The sequence below is a fragment of the Dromaius novaehollandiae genome, chromosome 1 (genome assembly GCF_036370855.1).
Source record: "Dromaius novaehollandiae isolate bDroNov1 chromosome 1, bDroNov1.hap1, whole genome shotgun sequence".
NCBI lineage: Eukaryota > Metazoa > Chordata > Aves > Casuariiformes > Dromaiidae > Dromaius > Dromaius novaehollandiae.
In genome coordinates, this window is record NC_088098.1 from 668,190 (window position 1) to 688,203 (window position 20,014).

General features: G+C 47.6%; 1 protein-coding gene across 2 annotated transcripts in view; it reads left to right on the plus strand.

Annotated features, from left to right (window-relative positions):
- The window catches only part of SHANK3 (SH3 and multiple ankyrin repeat domains 3), a 368,629-nt gene that overhangs the window by 262,491 nt on the left and 86,124 nt on the right, over nucleotides 1-20,014 (plus strand). For both annotated transcript variants that reach the window (XM_064498806.1, XM_064498868.1), the window contains exon 14: nucleotides 10,210-10,292. In XM_064498806.1, the coding sequence (XP_064354876.1) occupies nucleotides 10,210-10,292 (83 nt within the window). The remainder of the gene's footprint in view (nucleotides 1-10,209; nucleotides 10,293-20,014) is intronic.

Genomic DNA, 20,014 nt, shown 5'->3' on the forward strand with positions numbered 1-20,014 from the left:
CCAGTGACCGCTCCTACAGATGCCACTGATACGACTGTCGAGTTTGGCTCTCCCTACCCTGCATGATCATCCGGTATAATCCTAGCCGGCCTTGTACCCTCAAACACTATTGCCTGTCCTCATGCCTTGCTCCCTGCAATACACCCTGCAATAGCACCGTGCTGTAAAACACTGCTTTATCAGGTGCTGCACAGCGTTCAGGTTACTTCAGCGTTTTTGAACCAAAACACGTTAAATAATAGGATTGTGTGTTCGGTTCCAGCGGAAAGCCAGGCCCAGCAGCGTGCAGCATGGGCACGGGCAGTGTACCCTAAAGCGTATTGGCCCTGAGCAATGTAGGTGCAGCCAACACACTTGGATTAGCTTTGGGGACCATAGATCGCTTCCCGAAGTAGGTGACTGTAGCCTGTAGATTCAGCTTATCGTCATTATCTACAGATCTCCCTCACCCGTTGTATTCGTATGTTCTTCTTCAGAGAAATCCAGTAAGTTTGTGAAGCAAAACTTTCCCTTAAAATGCCACACTGACTTTCCCCAGTGTAATATTTATCCATGTATTTTCTAGCTCTGTGCTTTATTACAGTTAGGAGAAACTTTCCCGGTAAGGTATCAGGCCACAGGCCTGTAGCTCCTTGACCGTCTCCTGAAATCCTCTAGAAAACCGGCGGTGCGCGTCCGCAGCGCAGGCCTGGGGTGCCGGAGGGCTTCTGGATTAGCAGTACAGCGATTTCACCGACGAGATGCTTTAAGGGCTTAACTGCATACCGTCCGGTTCTGGTGGCTTGTGCCTGTCCTCTTTTGCTTCATAACCTCTTCTAAAGACACTTCAGTTTCAGATGTATTTTTCTATGTGTCTCTATACAGAAGGGTTCTGAAGCAGAAACATCTCCACAGTATGGAAGCAAAAAATGTATTTAGTTCCTCTGTTACGGCCTTTCCTTCTCTCAGTGCTGCTTTAATACTGTGATCATCTGACCCCCAAGATTGTCCTCTCCATATATGCTTGAAAATTCATTTATTATTACTTTTGATGGCTGTTGCAAATTGTTCCACAGACTCATTTTTGGCCTGCCTTATTGTGCTTTTACATTTAACCTGCCAGAGATTATGATTCTTTCTCTGTTCCTCATTTAGACATGGTTTCAGCTTTGTGAAAGTTATCTTCTTGGGTTTAATAACCTCCATTTCCCTGCTGTTTAGCCATGCCAGCCTCTTTCTGTTCTTTCTCAGTATGTGGCATGTATTTGCACTGTCTCCAGCACAGTGTCCTTAAATGGTCTCCATCTGCCTCACTTGGTGAGGATGGAATAAATCCACATTGTCGAATTCAGATTTTCTAGGTCTTGTTTTTATTATTTATAGAAATATGCATTGTTCTTTCCTGAGCACATATTGGGCAAGAAACAGACATAATGTTCTTTCATCTCCTTTCATTCAAGCAAAGGGAGATTTTCGCAGGTATCGTCTGTTCTTTCCCAGTACATGTGACAACTGAAGGCAACAGTGGGACTAACTCCTGTAGCATTCCTCTGTTTGTGACCATTTTTTCTCTTGAATATATACAGTATAAATTTCCTGAGCTAGCGAGATCTCCTGAGATTTGCAATGGCATCGTGTTTTACTCTATCTGCCTCCCTGCGCATCTGCACAAGCAAATGACTCCGATGTCAGCTCTGAGCAACGCTGCTTCTGTTGAGCACAGTTCCCACAGGTGACGTTCTGTAATTTAGCAGCGTTAAGCGCGGATCAGAGTCTGCCTTTGCCTCCTTTTTTGGTAGACACCATTTTCCACGGCTTGCTGCAGAAATGATAACGGAAGCCGGTGGATGATAGATCTGAACTCGTCTCTCTGCAGATTGAAATCGTGCGCACTGAGCTGTGGTCTGTGTGTCAGTACAGTGCGTCAAGTGAATAACGTGTCTAGTGAGGGTGAATCTGATAGCAAAATGTGGTCACAACGCCTTTTCTGGCAAGTGAGGATAAAAATCCAGCACAAATATTTCCTACACCAGTAAAAATACAAACTGATTATCCTGGGGACTTATCTTTCCTGGTTTCTATGATGGGATCTTTTGCTTGACTTTACTACATTTTGGCATATACAGCAAAATCTTAATGGCTTTCTCAGTATCGCTGTTAGTTTGAAGACACGGCAAAACGTATCTTAGACTTTCTTGCACTTCTCATTCCCTTAATGAGCTGTCTTATTTTTTAATGTTTTAGTTAACTCCTTAGAAGTTATCAGCTCGGTGTGTTTAAATAAAATAAATCCAGTACTGAGGATATCCTGTGAAAACTGTCGATATTAGGAACTAAGATACTGCTTTTTGATACCTTGCACTGATCATCTTCATCACTTGCTGCAATATCTCGTCTTCAGAATTTTCTGGCAGTTACAACCCGTATTTCTTCTAAGACTGAACAGCCTTGGTTTGGGGTTTTTAGCGGAGGTCTGAAACGCATTCAGCCAGTGTTGAAGGAAATGTGATTTCAAACATTATGTCCTTCCTAGGATTTTTTGTTGCACTTTTTTGATCTTGTGACTGGAAGGTGGTTTCTTCAGGAGGAAGAGCTGGTTTTGATGTCAGTTTGCTTTTGACCTGGTTTATAATCAGTGTCTTGATTACCTGCCTGCTGACTGAATTAAGCAGAAATGTTGCTGATGGTATCAAGTGCTTTGGGATGATTTACAAACATAGAGAGCTGCTTTCTAGCTCCCTTTCCGTTTCCTGGTGTCCTTTGCGTTCGTTACAAAAGCACCACTGTCACCCGCATTTCCAGAGATCTCCTGCTTTACGAGGGTTTTTTAAACTGTTCTTTTTTTGGTTCAGGACAGTTCTTCTCCCAGCTTCACTTCTGATGTTACGGTTTTTCCTGGGCGATTGCTGAGGTCCCCTTGCTGCCCGTCTCTGGAGGGTGAGGGACTGCTGGGGGATGTTGGTACCCTTCGGATCTGTTCCTGTGTTCTCCTCTGGGCTTCTGCCGTTGGTGAACGCTAGAGACACTTTGTCTGGCCTGCTGTGGCCGTTCTTCTTCTGTCACGTTCGGATAAAGCCAACGAACGTCGCTGCGTTAGGCTCTGGCTGGCTCCGTGGTGCAGACGGGCAGGACGGTGTGATGGGAGCTTCTGCCCAGCGCAGCTCTGCGCAGATCACCGATGCCGCTGCTGCGCGAGACGGTGTGCTTGGGAAAGGGTTTAATCATGACTTGAGCCCAAGCCTGCAGGACAGGCACCTATTCCTGGCTGATTCCTGCACGAAGCTGAAGTGTCGGTGTATAAATCTGAGCGTGGTCTGTGATCTCTCTCCCTAAACTCGACCTACGCTAGCAGGGCTAGGGAGCAGGCCCTGGCACGACCTCGCAGTCATCCACGCCGCTTAATTGTTAGTTTGCTCCATGGGGTAAGTTTGATCCGGGTCAAATTGCACACTCTTAGTCAAGCCCAGCCATGTTCAAGGCCGGCCCTAGCCGAGACCACTTCCAAAATGCAGTTCGGGTAGGGCTACCCTGTGTTTTGTTCTCACTTTTTCAGGGAGAGAGAAGAAGAAGGGTGTCCATAAAGACCTGGACTCTGCCACTTGCTTCTGGGGACAGAGCACACTCTGTGGCCCACGTATTTGCTATTATTATAAATCATCCTTCTGTTGTATCAGACATTTTCTGCAAAATACACCTAAACAGAATTAAACTCTACTCACACTGTCTAGCTGTGAACGTAGAGCACTACAATATGTGAGCGTGCCTTTTATTAGAAGAGGCCTAAAATAGATCATTTAGTTCATATCTCTACCAACATCAGCTTTAGCTAAACTTAAAGTTATCTTGAGAGAGATTTAACTAAAAATTACCGATAACTGACTCTCGCCACCACACCCGTTCCAGTCCTGCTGTATCACTACCTCAGAAAGGCTGTGTGCCACCCCTCCAACACTGGCTCTCAGGAACAGTCCAACCAGCTCCTCAGGTCTTTGCTCAGGACCGTGTTTCCTGGGTCTTTTATCTTCCAGGTTCTCTTTCTCTGAACTCTCCTGTTGACCCACATCTTTCCTGAGGTGTGCTGCTAAGGGCTGGACAGCTAGAGTGGGATTCGTTTTATCTAACTTTAGGAGTGTGATTCATACCACCTCGTTGTGGGTGTCCCTCGCGTAGGTGTCTGAGCTCATCACCCTGGCCTGCCCTCAGAGTCGGTGCCATGTGTGCAGTCTGGAGCCAGGGGTGCCGTTCATTTGGCAAGATGTAGGCGTTATTTCGGCATGGGATGAATCACAGCTCCATTGACTTCACTGCGGAGCTCTCCGTTGAGTCTAGAGGAGCCCAGAGCCACTTGCTCAGTGTCGGTGCCTGTTGTATAGACACCCACGCTTAACTAGAGGAGTTCCAAGGCTACTGCCACGTGGAGCAGGACAGGAGGATCATCTCAAGTCTTGGGCAGCACTCTTGTTTGTGTGTGCCAAAGCAGTTTGTCCATCCTTTTTTCGCAGAAGTCCGACACTGCTGCTGATGCTCATGAATCCACAGTGATACCAATAACCTTTTCTGCAAGCTCTCTACTGACACAGTCATTCTCCATCTTCTGTTCCTGTTTTTCATTGTCCCTAACTGTAGTGTCTTGCGTTTTTCCTCTTCCTCCAGTATTTTTCAGACCATTTCTTCAGTGACTGTACCACCTGAATCCACGTCTACTCTTCCAACATGCCGTTGTCCTCTCAGTTAGTATCTTCTGCAAATTTCCTTACTCCCTACTGCAACCTAGTCATTGGTGAAACATTCAGCTTGTCCCAAAACAGACCCCTGTGCAATCCCACTTGATGTGTCCTTCCAGCCTGACACTGGAACGTGTGTCAGCCCAGCTATTTACTCACCCTGCGGTAGTTATGTTCTCCTGGCTTCTTATAAGAATGTCATGTGAGACCCCTCAAAATGTTTAACTGATGTCAAGATGTATATCACAGAAGTGCCTTGCCTGTATCCATGAGACTTATCGTGTTGAAACAGAAATTAGGTTGAGTTAGCACAGTTAGCTCTTTCTAACCCATGCTGCCTAGTGTTTATCACTTTCTTTTCTTCTAGATGTTTTAATGAACTGTTGTTTTGTTAGTTCCTGGATTTTCACAGGAATTAAAGATCGGTTACCTCATTCAATAATTCCTTGGATCTTTCTTCACTCCTTTTTTTTAAAGGTGAGCATTATATTTGCCCCCCACTCCCCCCCAGTCTTCCGGAGTGTCACATATCCTACAGAAGTTTTCAGAGACGATCCATCACGGCTCCCAGGTTTTTTGACCTGGCTGCTAATTACTTTCAGTGAATTTCATCGTGCCAAGACAATCTGAAAACCTGTCTTTTTACTCTAGAATCAGAGCTGATCTCTGCTGTTACGGTGTTACCAGGGTGATTATAGATAACTAGCTATTTAGTACAGTCGTTAACCATGTTTTTTTAATTGTTAATTTGATAGATTTATTAGGTCTGTCCTTCTGAAAAATCAAAAGTTATTAAAATGATAATTTGCCTTAGTGAAGCATAGTTTGAGTTTACTCTCTTTAATTTAGTTCCAAGAAAAGACAAACAAACAGGAGATCTGACACTCACAGCCCTGGTGTATTAGAAACAAGATGAACCAGTCAGCCCTATATCACCTTGAGGAAAAGGTGTGAAAAGCCATTCTCTACCTTTGTATTGCCTGTATCATTATGTCAGCTAATTTCTATATTCATTTACCAGTTATATGTATGGAATAATAATCTGATAATGAACTTAAGGTACTATTTTGCATTGGTTATCATAACTTCACTAACATATTACAATAATATTAAGTCATTATTTTGCTTAATCTTACTCTGATATTTTAAAATTAAAATAACTAACTCCTTACTACCTCTTGCCTTTTGAAAGTTCCTACTTTTATTTAGACAAAAATAGAGAAGTGAGTTATTTTTTTCAGTATGGCACTATCATAGATCCTTGATTACACGCCTTCATCTCTTTCCCCAGACTGGTTTTTACTGTTTCTTTTATAGCCCTCGGAGCTCCAGCAGCGTCAATCAGCAGCATCTCAGGTGTCACGCTACTTCCCCGTACTTCCACTTCACAAAAATTGGGGAACGTTTTATTTCCCTTTTTATATGCACCTACCTGTAGAAGTAGTTAAATGGATGCGGTTAGATCCCGTGCCTGCCCTGCACTGCGCTGCTGCCCTTTGGAGGTCAGTCCCCGAAAGCGGGCCCCGGAGAGCCCAGTCTGTGAACAGCGATCCAGAAACCAGCAGTCTGATCAGGAGCTGTGTACGCTAAGGAGACAGCCAAGGCTTAAAACTTCTTTTCCGAAATGCTAGGCTTCTGCTTCTGCGCTAGAGATGTTTCCCCTTGCTCGGAAGTCGTTGCTGCAGGCTTGTTTCTGAGTGACACCTGAGCCAGCCAGCACTCACCTGGGAGGTGAGGCCTTCATGCCGTACCCGTAAAGCACTGCTATGGGTTGTGACGGTTCCCGGGTAAGAGCAGGGCCGTGAGCCTGCACGTGTGCCAGCCCTGGGACAGCGCATTAAACTCTGGGCCCCTGGGGTTAACCTAAAGTGGGCCTGTTTCGTCCTCTCTTGCAGAGCTGTTCCTTACTCTGCTTAAAAGGTAAAATACTGCTTGTGCATCTGCTAGCAGGGCGCAGCTTGGGTCAGTAGCCTGACACCCACGGCACTCACCTGGGAGACGAGAGTTGCCTTTTCCAGACAGTGCTCGAGTATTTTTATAAAATGTGGTGCATCTGCAGTGGAAGGATCGAGCCCTGGGTTGGGTGAGAGCCCAGCGATTAGCACGCTTTCACCAGAGCTGGACCTCCGCTCAGGCAGAGCAGTGTCCGAGCCTCTGCAGCGAGTGCTCTCATCCCTGGGATATTCGGTATACGGAAGTCGTTTCCTCTGTCGTGTGTATGGGGCTAATTACTTTAATAACACTCCTACCGAAAGTATCCTTCAGGTGACACGGAGGAGGAACACTTTTAGTACTTAAACGTGAGAAAGAGACTGATTTGCTAACTGGTGTCAAGTTGGGGATTTTGCATATTAAACAAGTGAAGATGTCCAATGAATTTTACTTTGGCTAGTTATGAGCCTGAAGAGTTTTAGGTGCCTACAGATGTAGATGGCAAAAAGAAAAGGGATTTCAGGTTCCAGAGGAACTTAAACTGGAAGTGATCTTACAGGATCCCTCTTGGAAATCTAACTTCATACATCTCAGAAAGGAAGGGAGGGAGCTAAAATATATGTATATCCATTATTTCTAAAAATTCCCACATGTGGCTCTACTTATACACTTCTGGAGCTTCCAGAGACAGAAACAAGTACGTTGGGGAATTTTCCTACTGTTTCTGACTAGCTCAGAATTTTGAATTGAAGTACTTCTTGCCAGTTTATTTTGTAGGAGGAATAATTCGGAGGTGATGGAAAGAATCAAGTCTTCTCTTTGCAGAATAACTTCTGATAAGAGCAGCAGTAGGTTGTACTTATTTAAAGGTCTACATTATCGCAGGAAATCTTGGCAGGTGAGGATTGGTGGGTGAAATTATAGAGAGAGAGACAGAGAGAAAGGGAGAATGAGAATATAAGCAGTTTTGTCAAGAGTTTCTTTGGTTTCTCATGTGGGTGAAACAACACCATAGGTCCTATGGGAAGAATTACAGTTAATCTTTTATCACCGATTCCTAACTTTCTCATTGACAAACTCATCACAGCAGGACTAGTTGGGCACATTAGCCCACCATCAGGTAAAGTAAAAATCATAACTTTTTGAAGTAATATTTGTTTCCCGTTCTCTGTCTTTCTCTTACACACACACACACACACACACACACACACACACACACACACACACACACACACACACACACACACGCTTGTGCAGGGGGTAGAATTTGCTCTTGGAATAAGATTAAGATCTGACATGAGTCATCTACCGGTGATTGACATGTGACAGGGAAGAGGGATGTACCTGCGGATGTGATGTGTTCTTTGTCTCCTGAAATGTCTTACTTGGGTCTAGCTCTCTTCCTAAATAGTTAAGTCATAGCTCAAACACAAGATAAAAGCTCGATACAGGAATCGCAGTGTGAGGTTGCCTGACTTTGTTATGTGGAAGGGAGGATGATGTTACCGTAATGGCCTCTTTTGGGAGTAATAGTTACGGATCTGCTCCTAGTAGGGCATTCTGCACTTGAGAGAGGATTTCGTTGCAGAGGGGAGGGTTTTATGCCTGTTGAGGAACCTATGCATAGGCAGCTCTGCTGTGGAAAGATATGGGATGTGTTGGAAGTGTCACACAAATGGGTGACTGTATGACAGCAGCCACCTCCCTTAAAGCACTTCATGTAGTTTTGTTCAAATTTTTCCACGTCTAGGTATTTTATTGCGTGAAGTCATTGGTTTTATAGACACCCTAGTTTTTCTGGGGATCGTGCATAAGGATGTCCAAAATTACAGTGCAGTGTCAAAGTGAAATATCGAGGAAGTCCAAGAAATTTAGAGTTGTGTCTTTTGATTTCAGTGGAAGACATTTGTCTTAAATCTCTTGGAGTGCTTGGATAACCGCAGCCGTTGCATGTGTCGTCTTTTGTGATTACCTTCTGTGGTCTGGAAAACAAGGGGATCCATCTATCGTGATGGGGGGGTGGATATTATTGTGTGATGTTAGTGGCAGAATCGTGGAACTAATTACCTAGAAAGGGATTTGATGCTTCTAAGCACAAGTCACCGGCTGATCAAACCACAGACAGTGCAGGATACGAGGAGTTTCATCCTGCTCAGACGCTGATCTGTGGCAGTCCGTGGCTTTAAAGGAAGGCAAGAAGGTGGGTTGCCGACTGAGTCCATGCAGCAGTGAGGAGCAGCACCGAGTCCCTCGTCTTGCACCCAGAAACACGTCTCCCTCACCCCGGTGCCGGCGGGGTGGCCCGTGCGGGTCGCAGCCGGGGCAGGGGAGCGCTGCCGGCTCCGCGTCCGCATGCAGCAGCGGCACGGCGCATGTGGGGCCCCTCATGCCGCAGCGTGTCAGCTCAGCCCGCTCTGCCTGCCGCCTGCCCCCGGCTCTCCCCTCCCCTTCGCACGCGTGCGTGTGCCCGTGCCCGTGCCCGTATGCGCGGGGCCCGCGGGCTTCCGTGCAGTGCGGCGGGGCTCTGCCTCTTTGTTCCCTGCCGCGACCGGCTGCGCACGTGCGCGTGGATTCGGGGCTGGCACGCGTCCCCGCGCCCTCTCCGCCGTTCCCGCGCTGGCTCGGCGTGTAAAACTCCTTCCCTGTGCCGCCGAGAGGACGGAGGTCTGATTAATTCCACTCTGATGTCAGACATGCGGCTCTGCTGGGAGGGATTTGCAGGGCTGCATTTAAGCTCCCGTTTGCTGAGAGGATCCCTTTCTCCATCTCTCCCTCCCTCCCTTCCCCCTCCCCGTGCCCCCTCCCTGCCGCTTTCGAAATGTGGAGACATTTTTTTGTTGAAAGGGTCGCTAGCGCGTGGGGTCCGTTCCGAGCTCTGCGTTCCTCTCTCTCTCCTTGCCACGGGATTTTTTTCGTTCTTCTCGCCTAGCTGCCGTTGAGGGCAGAGAGCGGCTTTGTTAGGATAGGACAATGCGATGCGTCCCCCCTCTTCCAGTGAGGGACCGTTTCTTAGCAACGCGGGGGGGATTTTAGCAGAAGATCAGAGCACCAGGATGAGGATATAAACTCTGCTGGTCTCGCTGCCCGGGAACTTGCCTAGGAGGCACCTTCCCTTTTGTCAGGCTCCTGATTTTTCCATACGAGAGGCACCTGGAGAGTCTCAGAGAACCTTCCCTGATGGATGGCTGCCTGCCTCCCCCCGCAGCTCCTCTGCTCAGCCGCTTCGCTCTCCACTTACACGCTAAGGGCAGCATTTAAAGGGAAGCCCCGAGGGGGATCAGTAAGCTCCCTGCATGCGTATGCAGGTGACCGAGAAGGGGGCCGGTGGGCAGACGGGTGATCCAGGCAGCCAGGGTTTACCCTCACCTGCACATGGAGGGAAAGTAGCTCTCGTCTTTTTGTTCCGACTCTGGGCAAGGGAGGGAGGGGAGCAGATTGTGCCCAACTCCTTGCTGAGATGAAGTGGTCGCTCGGAAGAGGTCTCCTTGTCACAGTCACAGAGGCCACCTCCGCCTGGCAGCATGGTGCTGAAATCTAACCCCAGCATCATTCTCTTGTGCTCTTTCCTGCCCAGTGACTACATCATTGAGGAGAAGACGGCCGTGCTGCAGAAGAGGGAGCATGAGGGATTCGGGTTTGTGTTGCGAGGGGCCAAAGGTAAGGGCTGCTTCTTTCACTCGCTCCTGGGGCTGGGGGGAAGCTCCTTCGCTGCACTTGCTATTAATGCTCAGGACCCTGTTTCCTCGGGCTGCGCCGAGCAGCCCTGGAGCCCCTGTCCATCAGGGTCTCTGAAGGGACCGACTCCCTTTTCTCCCCATCTCCCAGCTAGGCAGTGTGAGCACAGTCTAATTCTGGTTGTGTGTGTCGTACAGAAAATGCCGTTCACTGTAGGTGTGCATCTGTTGCACGTTTTGGGGTATTTTTCTGGTACAGATGTTGGTATTCTTAGCCTTGTATTTGTAGGAGTTTCCACTTCTGCCTATTTATTGGCCACATAAAGCGCATCTGCTCTGTGTTAGGTATAGACGCAAGCCCCTCTATGGGTCTTTTATTTTTTATATGCTTCAGTTTTTCCGTATACTTTGACCATACAGAGTTGGGGGTCCTTCTTCTGCCGGCTCTAGCAGCGTTGGGGTTTAGCCCCGACATGAGGGCAGGCTGGCAGACTCCTATTCCGCAGCTGTCACCGTGTCTTTGACCCTGTCCTGCAAGAAAGGCTCTGCTCGTGTCCGGGGCGCGCTTTACCTGCCCGCCCTGGAGTACCTGTGCCCGTGCAGCCGGCATGTCGGACCTTGGTACTGTGGCTTCCGTTACCCGGGAACTGATCTTTATGCTGCCAAAAAGAGAGTCTCTCCGGGACTGGTAACGAATGTGTTCATGCCCACATAGGAAACGAGCTTCCTCGCCTGGGCTCGGGAGTACCTGGAGGCAGATCCACCTGAGGCTGGGGGTCACCTCCCCAGCAATGCCGGACTGGCGGGAGAGGCTGTGGGCTGCTCAGAAATACGGCTATTGCAAGCAAAGGCATAGTGGTGCATGCTTCTGCCCCTTGCTTTCGTGTAGGATACAGGCTGCAGGAGGGAAAGATTAAACGAGTGGCTCTTTTTGTAGACCTCAGTGTGGCTGAAGATCTTTTTAATTTGGACTTGAGCCTTAGGTGTGATTTTCTGTAAGGATTCCTGAATTGCCTTTGTTCTGCACGTATCACGGAAGGGTTCTTGTGCAAGTGGGTGTGTTTGTGTTTCTGTCAGAATATGGTTGCTGTCTCTCTCCTTCCTTCTCCCTCCTCTCCCCTGTATATGTGACATACGTGTTCGTCTGTGCACTGCTCACATCAGTCTGTATATTGTGAAGTGAAACTTCAGGGCTCAAAATGGCATCCATTTTTTTGCAAGATCAGACTTGTAGATTGTGTTAGGACAAAATGGGATGAATTTTGCCCTGTTTCAGGTTTTTCATCCTCTGTTTTCCATCCCAACATTTATGGGCTCTGATTTTCCTTTGTCTGCTGAGGCTGAAAGCGAGGACCTTGAGCAGATTAAGCGGTGGGCGTGAGGCTGTGTGGGACTTAGGCATGGCTTACAGCTTCGCAGCCTGCCACTGCTGCGGGGGTAACTGAGAAGGGTTTGGCTGCAGGGGTGATGGCTCGAAAGGGTGGACACGGTCCGTGGTGTTGCCTCCTGGGGCAGGGCTACCGGTGAGTCTGCCGAGGCCCCTTGGGCGAGCAGCATCCCTGGACCAGGAGGTGGGGGTGGCTGTTTCGAAGCAGCCCCGTGGCTCCCAGCCTGTCTGGTGCTGGGTGCTGTCAGGGGAGTTAGGCTGGAAAGAGTGTTTAGGTTCTCTGGTCTGGCCTGGTCTGCGTCACCACTGCACACACTTCGTTTAGTTACTTGCGCTGAGTCGAGGGACATCAGCGAAACCCAAACCCTCAGGTCCTCTTGAGGTGAGCTGGAGAGAGTCTGAGAGCAGGAGGGGCTCACGTGTCCGTGGAGTCCCTGCAGAGGGGAGGGACTGACTGAGTGAGGTGTGCCTGGGGGACCCTCAAAGAAAACAGCACCTGGGGTTGCAGAGAACAGTGAAAACCTTGTACAGTTTCTACCGGTCTTGTTGGGGGTTGGTTCCTTCCCGACCTCAGATTTTCCTGTTCACATGATGCTGCTCCATCAGCTGCACCGCTAGCAGAGAGACTGCTGTCCCCCATCTCAGAGAGCCAGTCCCTTCCAGCCCTGTCCGTCTCCATCTCTGCCCAGTTCCTTGGAGGATGTACTGTCCCAGTCAAATCGGCTGAGCATTTGGGCAAAGATTATTTTGATCCCTGCAGGAGATGATCTGCAGCTTTCTGACATGGGATTTGCTTGCAGCCTTAGAGCATTATATGGAGCAGATGGGAAGCAGTGTAGCAGTCCTTCACTCGACATCCATGAAGGAAGGTGATGAGCAGCTGGATTTACTTACTCATTTCTTTGTCCAGAGGGACCATCCCTGCCTTTCACATGCGCAGGTGATAGACCTGTGCTCAGAATGCTGAGAAATGGTATTTCTTGCCTTATAAATCCTGAATTCACCAGGGTCATCCCTACAAAGTGAGGTTGTCAGTTGATACAGTGACTGCATCTCACATAAGGTCCCACCAAACCCATGCCAGCAGTACCTTAAACAGAGGACTGTTATTTCTAAGTTGATTAATATTCGTTTGACATCTGATTATGGTGGGTTCTGTAGAAGTGTAAGAAGGACACCAAATCCCTGACTCTACATGAGGAGTATATAATTTTTTGAATGGCAAACATATTACCAATAATTTGAATTGCTAAAAAAGAGCAGGAAGTGGCTCTAAGTCCTTGCTTCAGGGCATGAGCTTTCTACTGACTGCTTGATTTGGGGAGAAACTTCCAGGCTGGGCAGGTTATTCAGGAGGTTTCCTGAGACTGTTACTTCCTATAATTTTGGTACTTTCTCTATTGGAGAGAAGATACTGTGTTGATTCAATACGGGGCTTGTTTTCCTCCTACTTCTTTCCATAACGTGGCTAAACTCTTACTTCTTTGCCAGTTCCCCTGTACAGCAAACATTCCATGTTTTTGCAGTGTGTACCTGCTCTGGCTCAAGAAAGCTCCCTTTCCAGGTTTGTACCCGGCTTGCCACATTTCACAACTCTTGCCGCTTCCTGGAAAAGCCTCGTGCTCCGTCGGCTCTGCCAACCCCGGGTGCCTTTTCTTCTACCTGCAGCTCCACACCTCTCCCTGCCCTCCCTCTCTGCCTGGTGCAGCTTCTTGGGTCCTCCAGACTGTACAACTACCCCACCCCCGTTTAACATTCAGTGACAGTCCACACATTTGAACTAGACTGTTAAGTAGAGTTTGAAAAATCAGCAGATCACAGATCATAAAAACCAGTATGTATTTGTGGGACTCGCCACGTTGCCTGAGGCATCCTCTGGAGGTGGAGGACCTTGCTGAGGCTGGGGCTGCCTTGGGAGGTCCTCTCCTGTTCAGTGGTGTGCGCTGTCCCTGGCTTCCTCTGTGGTCCTGGGAAATTCACTCGGGAGGAGCTGCCAGGTCCAGTGGGGTGTAATGCAGAAACCCCCGTGGGGCCAGATTAAACCAGTAAGTCACGCGGTGAAGCTGTCAGAGCTTATTAGCTTGGGCACAGCAGGATGTGGGTATCGCTGTGCTTTGGGGACAGGGTCTCTTGCTCCACATATGGTCTCAAGCTGTCCAGGCGTGGATTTCCTGCCAGGGACTATCTCGCGTGGCTGGCAGCTGGGTCCGGCTGGTGTCGGGGCTGCCAGATAATCCAGTGCCAATCGTGAGATACCAGGCGGGGTCCACGTGAAGGGTCAGTCTGCGATTCAGCCCAGTCCCCTCCTGCTAGGGCACGGCAGGATGCCGTGGGAGCTAGCGTTGTCTTCAGCCCCTGCAGTCTCTCTGGAGCACTCCCTGTGAACGTTTTGTGTTTGGCACCACAGGAAAATTGGCCACTGCAACTGCACAGCTTCCAGTCCTGAGCTTGGAAGCTCCTGCAGCTCTCTCGAATGTCCCTGTGCCTGTTCCTCGTCATCGGATTAGCCTGTGCATACCCATCTCAAGATGCCTTCTCCAGTTGTATAAACACACTCAAAATTTGCCAGTGATTCAGTTCTGAGGTCACGACCCAGTTCCTGATCTCGCAGGACTTTGTGAAGGTATAGGCTGTGTGAGATGCTCAGAGAATACAGGAATGCTCAGGTGATGGAAGTTCTTTAGATGGATGTCCTTTTAGGATTTTTCTGCTTCCCAAACTCCCACTTGTCTTTTGCCATATTTTCTCTGCAAGAAAGTTAAAGTTAGATGTTCAGTATCAGATGTTTGGTTTTGCATCCCTTTGTTTAAAGGACAGTCAGAGTTGAAACAGCTCACTGCAAAGGGGGTATGCTAAAAAGTAAGTTTTGAGTGCCATCAGTGTGCCTTGAGAAGTAGCAGTTGGGGAGCTCCACAGTCGGATACGGAGCTGCTCTGGCTGTGATCCTAACTCTGAGACCATGGGAGTAGAAATCGCCAGCCCCACAGCTCGAGGTACAAATACTGGATTGGCTCCCCAGGTACCATTGTAGAGAAGAGGCCTGCTGATGTTTGTCCTTGACGAACATATTATATTCACTTCAATTTGTATTTACTTGACTAGTGCTTCTGGTCCAGTTTTGCATCAAGCCTTAGCTTCCAGGGGTGTGGCCACTCACATTTTTCATGCCTTGACTTGTACGGGTATTTGGCCTTCATGTGTTGTCACTTGCTAGGGAGCTCGGGAGGTCCCTGAGCTGAACATGCTTAAACCATGGGAGAGTCCTAGGAGGAAGCATCACATATGTTGCCCTTGTTCCATCCTGTTCCCTCAGCAGCTGCTTATTGCTGCTGTCAGAGACAGAATAGTGGGCTATATGGACCTCAGTATGTCCATTCTTACGTTTTTGTAACTTCTGGGAGAACATAAACATTGGAGTCTGAGGGGGATATAAATTAACCCCTTTCATTCTCTGAGAGACATCCTTAAGCATACTAGTTTCCTGGTTTGGTATTGGAATTACTGAGGCAAATCACCTTGGGTGAATTCAGTGTTCTTCCCATCCAAACTCTCTGTATTTGCTTAGAATGCAGTAGGTTGGTTGAGGGAGTTTTAGTTTCATACCCTGTTCCATACTCGGTGTGAGGGCTTTAGGCTCAGCAGCAGAAGCCTCTGCAACCTGGGTTTTGGTTGTTGTGAACTGCTTGGTGTTGAGGCTCACTACCCTGACCAGGGTCTCTAACTTCGCCTCAGCCTCTGCACTGCACAGCCTTAGGGGACATGCTTCAGAAATCTAAAAAAAATCAGCAGACGATCTTAAATGACCGATGTAGCACCTCTTCTTTCCCACATCCAAATACACATACTCCATGAGTGCCTGATACCTGCTGACCAGCTGGCTGCAAGCAGGTACTGGTTGCTCCAGTGCACTGTTTGGGTACCAAAAGGATGTGTGTGTCGTTACCCTGGCCTCTAAGCTGAGACATGCCTTCGGGATTTTAGGTGAGAACTACCAAGGCAGATAAGAAGATATATTGCAGTAAATACAATAATCATTTTATTTTTTACCCTATAAATGTGTTTCCAGTGAAGTAACTGGGATGTTAACAACTTGCTCTGCTAGAATTAACTTGCAATATTATTTGTTTAAGCTTGTCTAATAATAAGAGTCACTTGTTGAAGTAAAGCAGTATTTGCAGAGAGTCCTTAGAAGCCTGCATCTCAAAATGAGTTTGTGTGACTGGGACGCTGCAAGAGTCAAAATCAGGTCTGGGATTTACAATACACGGTACTAGGGAGCAATTCCTAGCAAAACTTAGCAGCCCACAGGAACAGACAGCTCACGGGTCTGGGCAGTCTTCCAGTCATGGTAGATACCAATGAAATAGCTTTGTGACATTGGTTTAAATCTTAGATGGCTGATGAGAGCCACAGGCAGACTTGGAAAGCCAGCAGTAGTTCTTCTCTGGCACCAGCTCTGTGATGGAGAGGGAGTCGACCTCTCTCCCAGAGACCCTTTCCCTTTATTTCTGGAGTGCTGCCAGAGCTGCTTTTGGAAAGGGCTTGACTTTGGTGCTGTAGGGCCGTAACCTGATGGCTGGAGTGTTGAAGGGGGGTTTCATAGCCTTTTTTGACTTTACTTGGCTCTTTCAGGACTTCTCACTTCTCTGGATGCAGCTAAAGTTAAATTCTCTGGAGTAAGGGAGCCCAGATTAATAGATTTTTAAGACCAGGAAATGGCCACAGTGATCGTCAAGCACAACAAAAGCTGTAGTATTAACATGATAATTTCCTTAGTGGTAAGAATTATCTTTTCTATGATTTAAAGTCTTGTGAGCTTTTGCAATGAACAGTGGTCCTCCTTGTTAGGAAATTTTACCTTATTACCAGTATGAATTTTCGTAATTTAATTCCTGACCCTTATGATTTAGTTTTGCCTTTGTCAATTGGATAAAAGAACCTCCTTAAATTGTATCTTCTTCCTGTGTAGGTACTTACAGATAAATTGTCACCATATTACATACTTCTGACCTAAAGCTTTTCTGTCAGACTCTAATCCGGAAAAGGTATTTTGGAGGGTCTAGTTCCAAGCTGACTTTTGTAATGGCTGGATTGCCACTCTGAGGCTTCACTCGGACCTTCATGAGACATCAGAGGTCAGGTTTCCTAAGGAGTATACACGACAGTCTGCACACCTCATCACCGAGTCTACGGCTGTGAACGCTGTGCATTGTTCTGGTTAATATTTCTTGTTTTGTTGGTGTTAGGGCTGTAGACAAATGACTAGGCTGCTGAATAGGCCCTGAGCTGAGGTTAGGCTAGATGAAAAGGAGGTGGAGAACTGCCAGACGTGACCGGAGAAGTTGCTGGACATGACAGAGGATGGTGTTAGAAGTGACAGAGTTACAAACAGCACTGTGAGGTACAACTGGATTTCATAAGTGGTTAAGGGGGACGATGTGAGAAATGGCCACTCTCCTCGAAAGCTGAGAGGGAGCACTGGGGACCTTTTGGAGAGCGGAGTAGGTAACCGGGTCAGTAATGCCAGAGGGGGCCAAGGGTACTGAGGAAATGGTATTGGAGATGCCGAATTTGGATACGGATGTACCAAAACTGGGGCAAATGGGGAAAAAGAGCTATAAGCAGATTGTACATTTGAGAGGAAACTGGGCGAAGTGAAAAGGAGCATCAGGAAATGGGGAAAAGGATAATAAGGTGTGGATATCGTGTGGTCGGGGCTGTTTGGCAGGGGCAGTTGCTGAGCAGCCACGTGCTTGATCACCACAGCCCAAACGGGACAGTAAACCAACTGCGATGGACAAATCACAGTGTCAGATCTGCTCCTTGGTCAGTCGGACGGGGACGGCAGCGTGCCTTGCCTGGCGAGCTGCAGAACTCCCCTGCGGCCGGACTGAGCCTCTCGGTGCTCTGCTGGTGCCTGTCCCAGCCCTGACAACGCTGACATCTACCCACTGCTTCCTGGCAGCGGCATTTAGGATGGATCCAGCAGAGATTGCTCCTGAGGTTTTACTCTGAGCCGTTGGCACTCTTGTCACTTAATCATGGCTGGCGCTGAGTCCAAGGTGTTTTAAAAGCTATACTGCATGCAGCCACTGCTTGGATGTCGGTGCATCCCAGGGGTTAGGGCAGTGTTTGGAGCAACGTGTGTTGTACAGGGGCTCCATCTCCCAGAGCCCCAGAGGAGCACAGATTCTCCTGGCATCAGACTCTTGAGCGGGACAGACTGCCTCGGGGCAGAGGTGTGACCCAGACAAATCTGGGTTTCTTCCATAGTAATAGATTTTCTGTTCACCATTTACCCTTTGCCAGACCAGTATCCTCTGGAGGTATGCTCTCCCTCTCGGCTCTCTCTTGTGGTTTGGAAGAAAACATACCTGCCACCAAGGTCTCCTAAACTTGACTTGGTTTGCGGGTGTTCCCTAGGGCTGCTAGCAACATACTTTTTATTTAGTTCTGTTTCTTTTGAGAAAACAATGTGCCTGGTACCTATCAGCTTGACAAACAGGACAGTGCTGGGTTTTCGGGTGGTAAGCTGGTTTTACAATTTTTCTGATGCTTACCCAAGAATTTTTAATTGCCGTACGCTGCAGGAAGATTATCTCCGCAGGTACAGCTATAGCAAGTCCTTTGCAGAAAAGTATAGAGCAGACTCTGTACTGACTAGGTACAAGCACAGCACTGATATAGTTGATTGAATAGCTAAAAGCAGCTGTAAAGGAGAAGTATGAAGCAAGAAAACACAGTTCAAGATTCTGCTAAACAGTTGGTTTCTCCATCATTGCTTTAGTGGCTGAGTTAATTGAGGCAGCTGGGAAATCCAGTGCTGGTTTGCACCTACTCCTGGAGCTTGCGGCTCCTCTCCATCTCCTGCCTGATGCTGCTGCTGGAGACACCTGGAACAGTTGCTCTCACAGACCTTCTCGTTCCCTGTGTGGAGATGGGATGGTTTAATTCTTGTTTACTTGTCCCTTATTCAAGCTTTTCTTGTTCCCTGTAACTAAGTACTAGGACTACAAGCAGTAGCATGAGAGAGCTGGTTACTTCCTTCTTCTACACTTTTCCCTTCCTTTATTAAATTATGTTTTCCAGTATTTACTTTTTGTCAAGATACGTTCCTGACTTCAGGGTACATTTTCTTGTTTAGTGAATCTTTAAGGCTCTAGTGAAACTATAAATCATGTATCATGACGTGCAGTTGCTGCAGACATAGCTTCCAGCCCACAGAAAACGGTGTGCATTGAGTCCTCATATAACACCTAAGTAATACAGATGATAAAATAGGCTATAAGACTGTTTTTGCTAGATGAATTTTACCTGTATTCCCTATCAGTTTACAATTTGATTATCAATAAGAAAAACACAAACTCGAACTGCACCTCAAAAGACTCGTCTCTAAGCTGTGATTTAGGAGTTCTCTGACATCAGTGGGCTGTTGGTAACCTCCATGACATGCTACTTGACATTGCTCCTCTCAGTGCTGGTTTTGGTCTTGGTCTTTTACTGTGTTTGTGTTTGTGGGGCAGAAAGAGCACATAAAGGAGACTGAATCCTAAAAGCCATTCCACATTCCCTTGCCAATGTGCACAGACGTTTCCTTCCTCTACGCTTCTGAATTGTGCTGGACATTTGTGAGCATGCAATTGGAAGACTATAATTTTTTTCTTATTCTTTTGTCTTTTGTGAGACATTGTTTTCTCACATCAGGCTCCTTCTTCTGCCTAGGAAACCAATTAAATTGTCATCTGTCCAATTCTATCCTTCCCAGGGAGAAGGACTTGGCACTTAACCTTTTCATGACTTAATTACGATGCATGTATTATAAGAAGGCAGTACTGATATGTCATGTTGATGCTTCCGTCTTGTGAAGTACATTGCTGATATTCCACAGAGACCATATGTCTCATTATCATGATATAACTTCTTTACTTGACATTTAGAGAGCCTGATGCAAGCCTCTCCTCAAGCTCCTGTATTACCTGGCCCTTCAGAGAAGGTAATGCAAAGTAATGCTTATTGCGTCAAATGCAGCAGGTGCTAGGAATCTGCCTGTGCTCCAATCAAGACTAGATCTAAATGTACTGCTTGTGTAGAGCTGTGAACTGAGACACACTCCTACGGGGTTGTGATGAGTGGTGCAGAGGCTAGTTGGAGGCCTGTAGATAGTGGTGTCCCCCAGGCATCAATACTGGGTCCAATCTTGTTCAACTTATTCATCAGTGACCTGGATGAAGGGACAGAGGGCACCCTCAGCAAGTCTGCTGATGATACAGAACTGGAGGGACCTTGACAGGCTGGAGAGATGGGCAGAGAGGAACCTC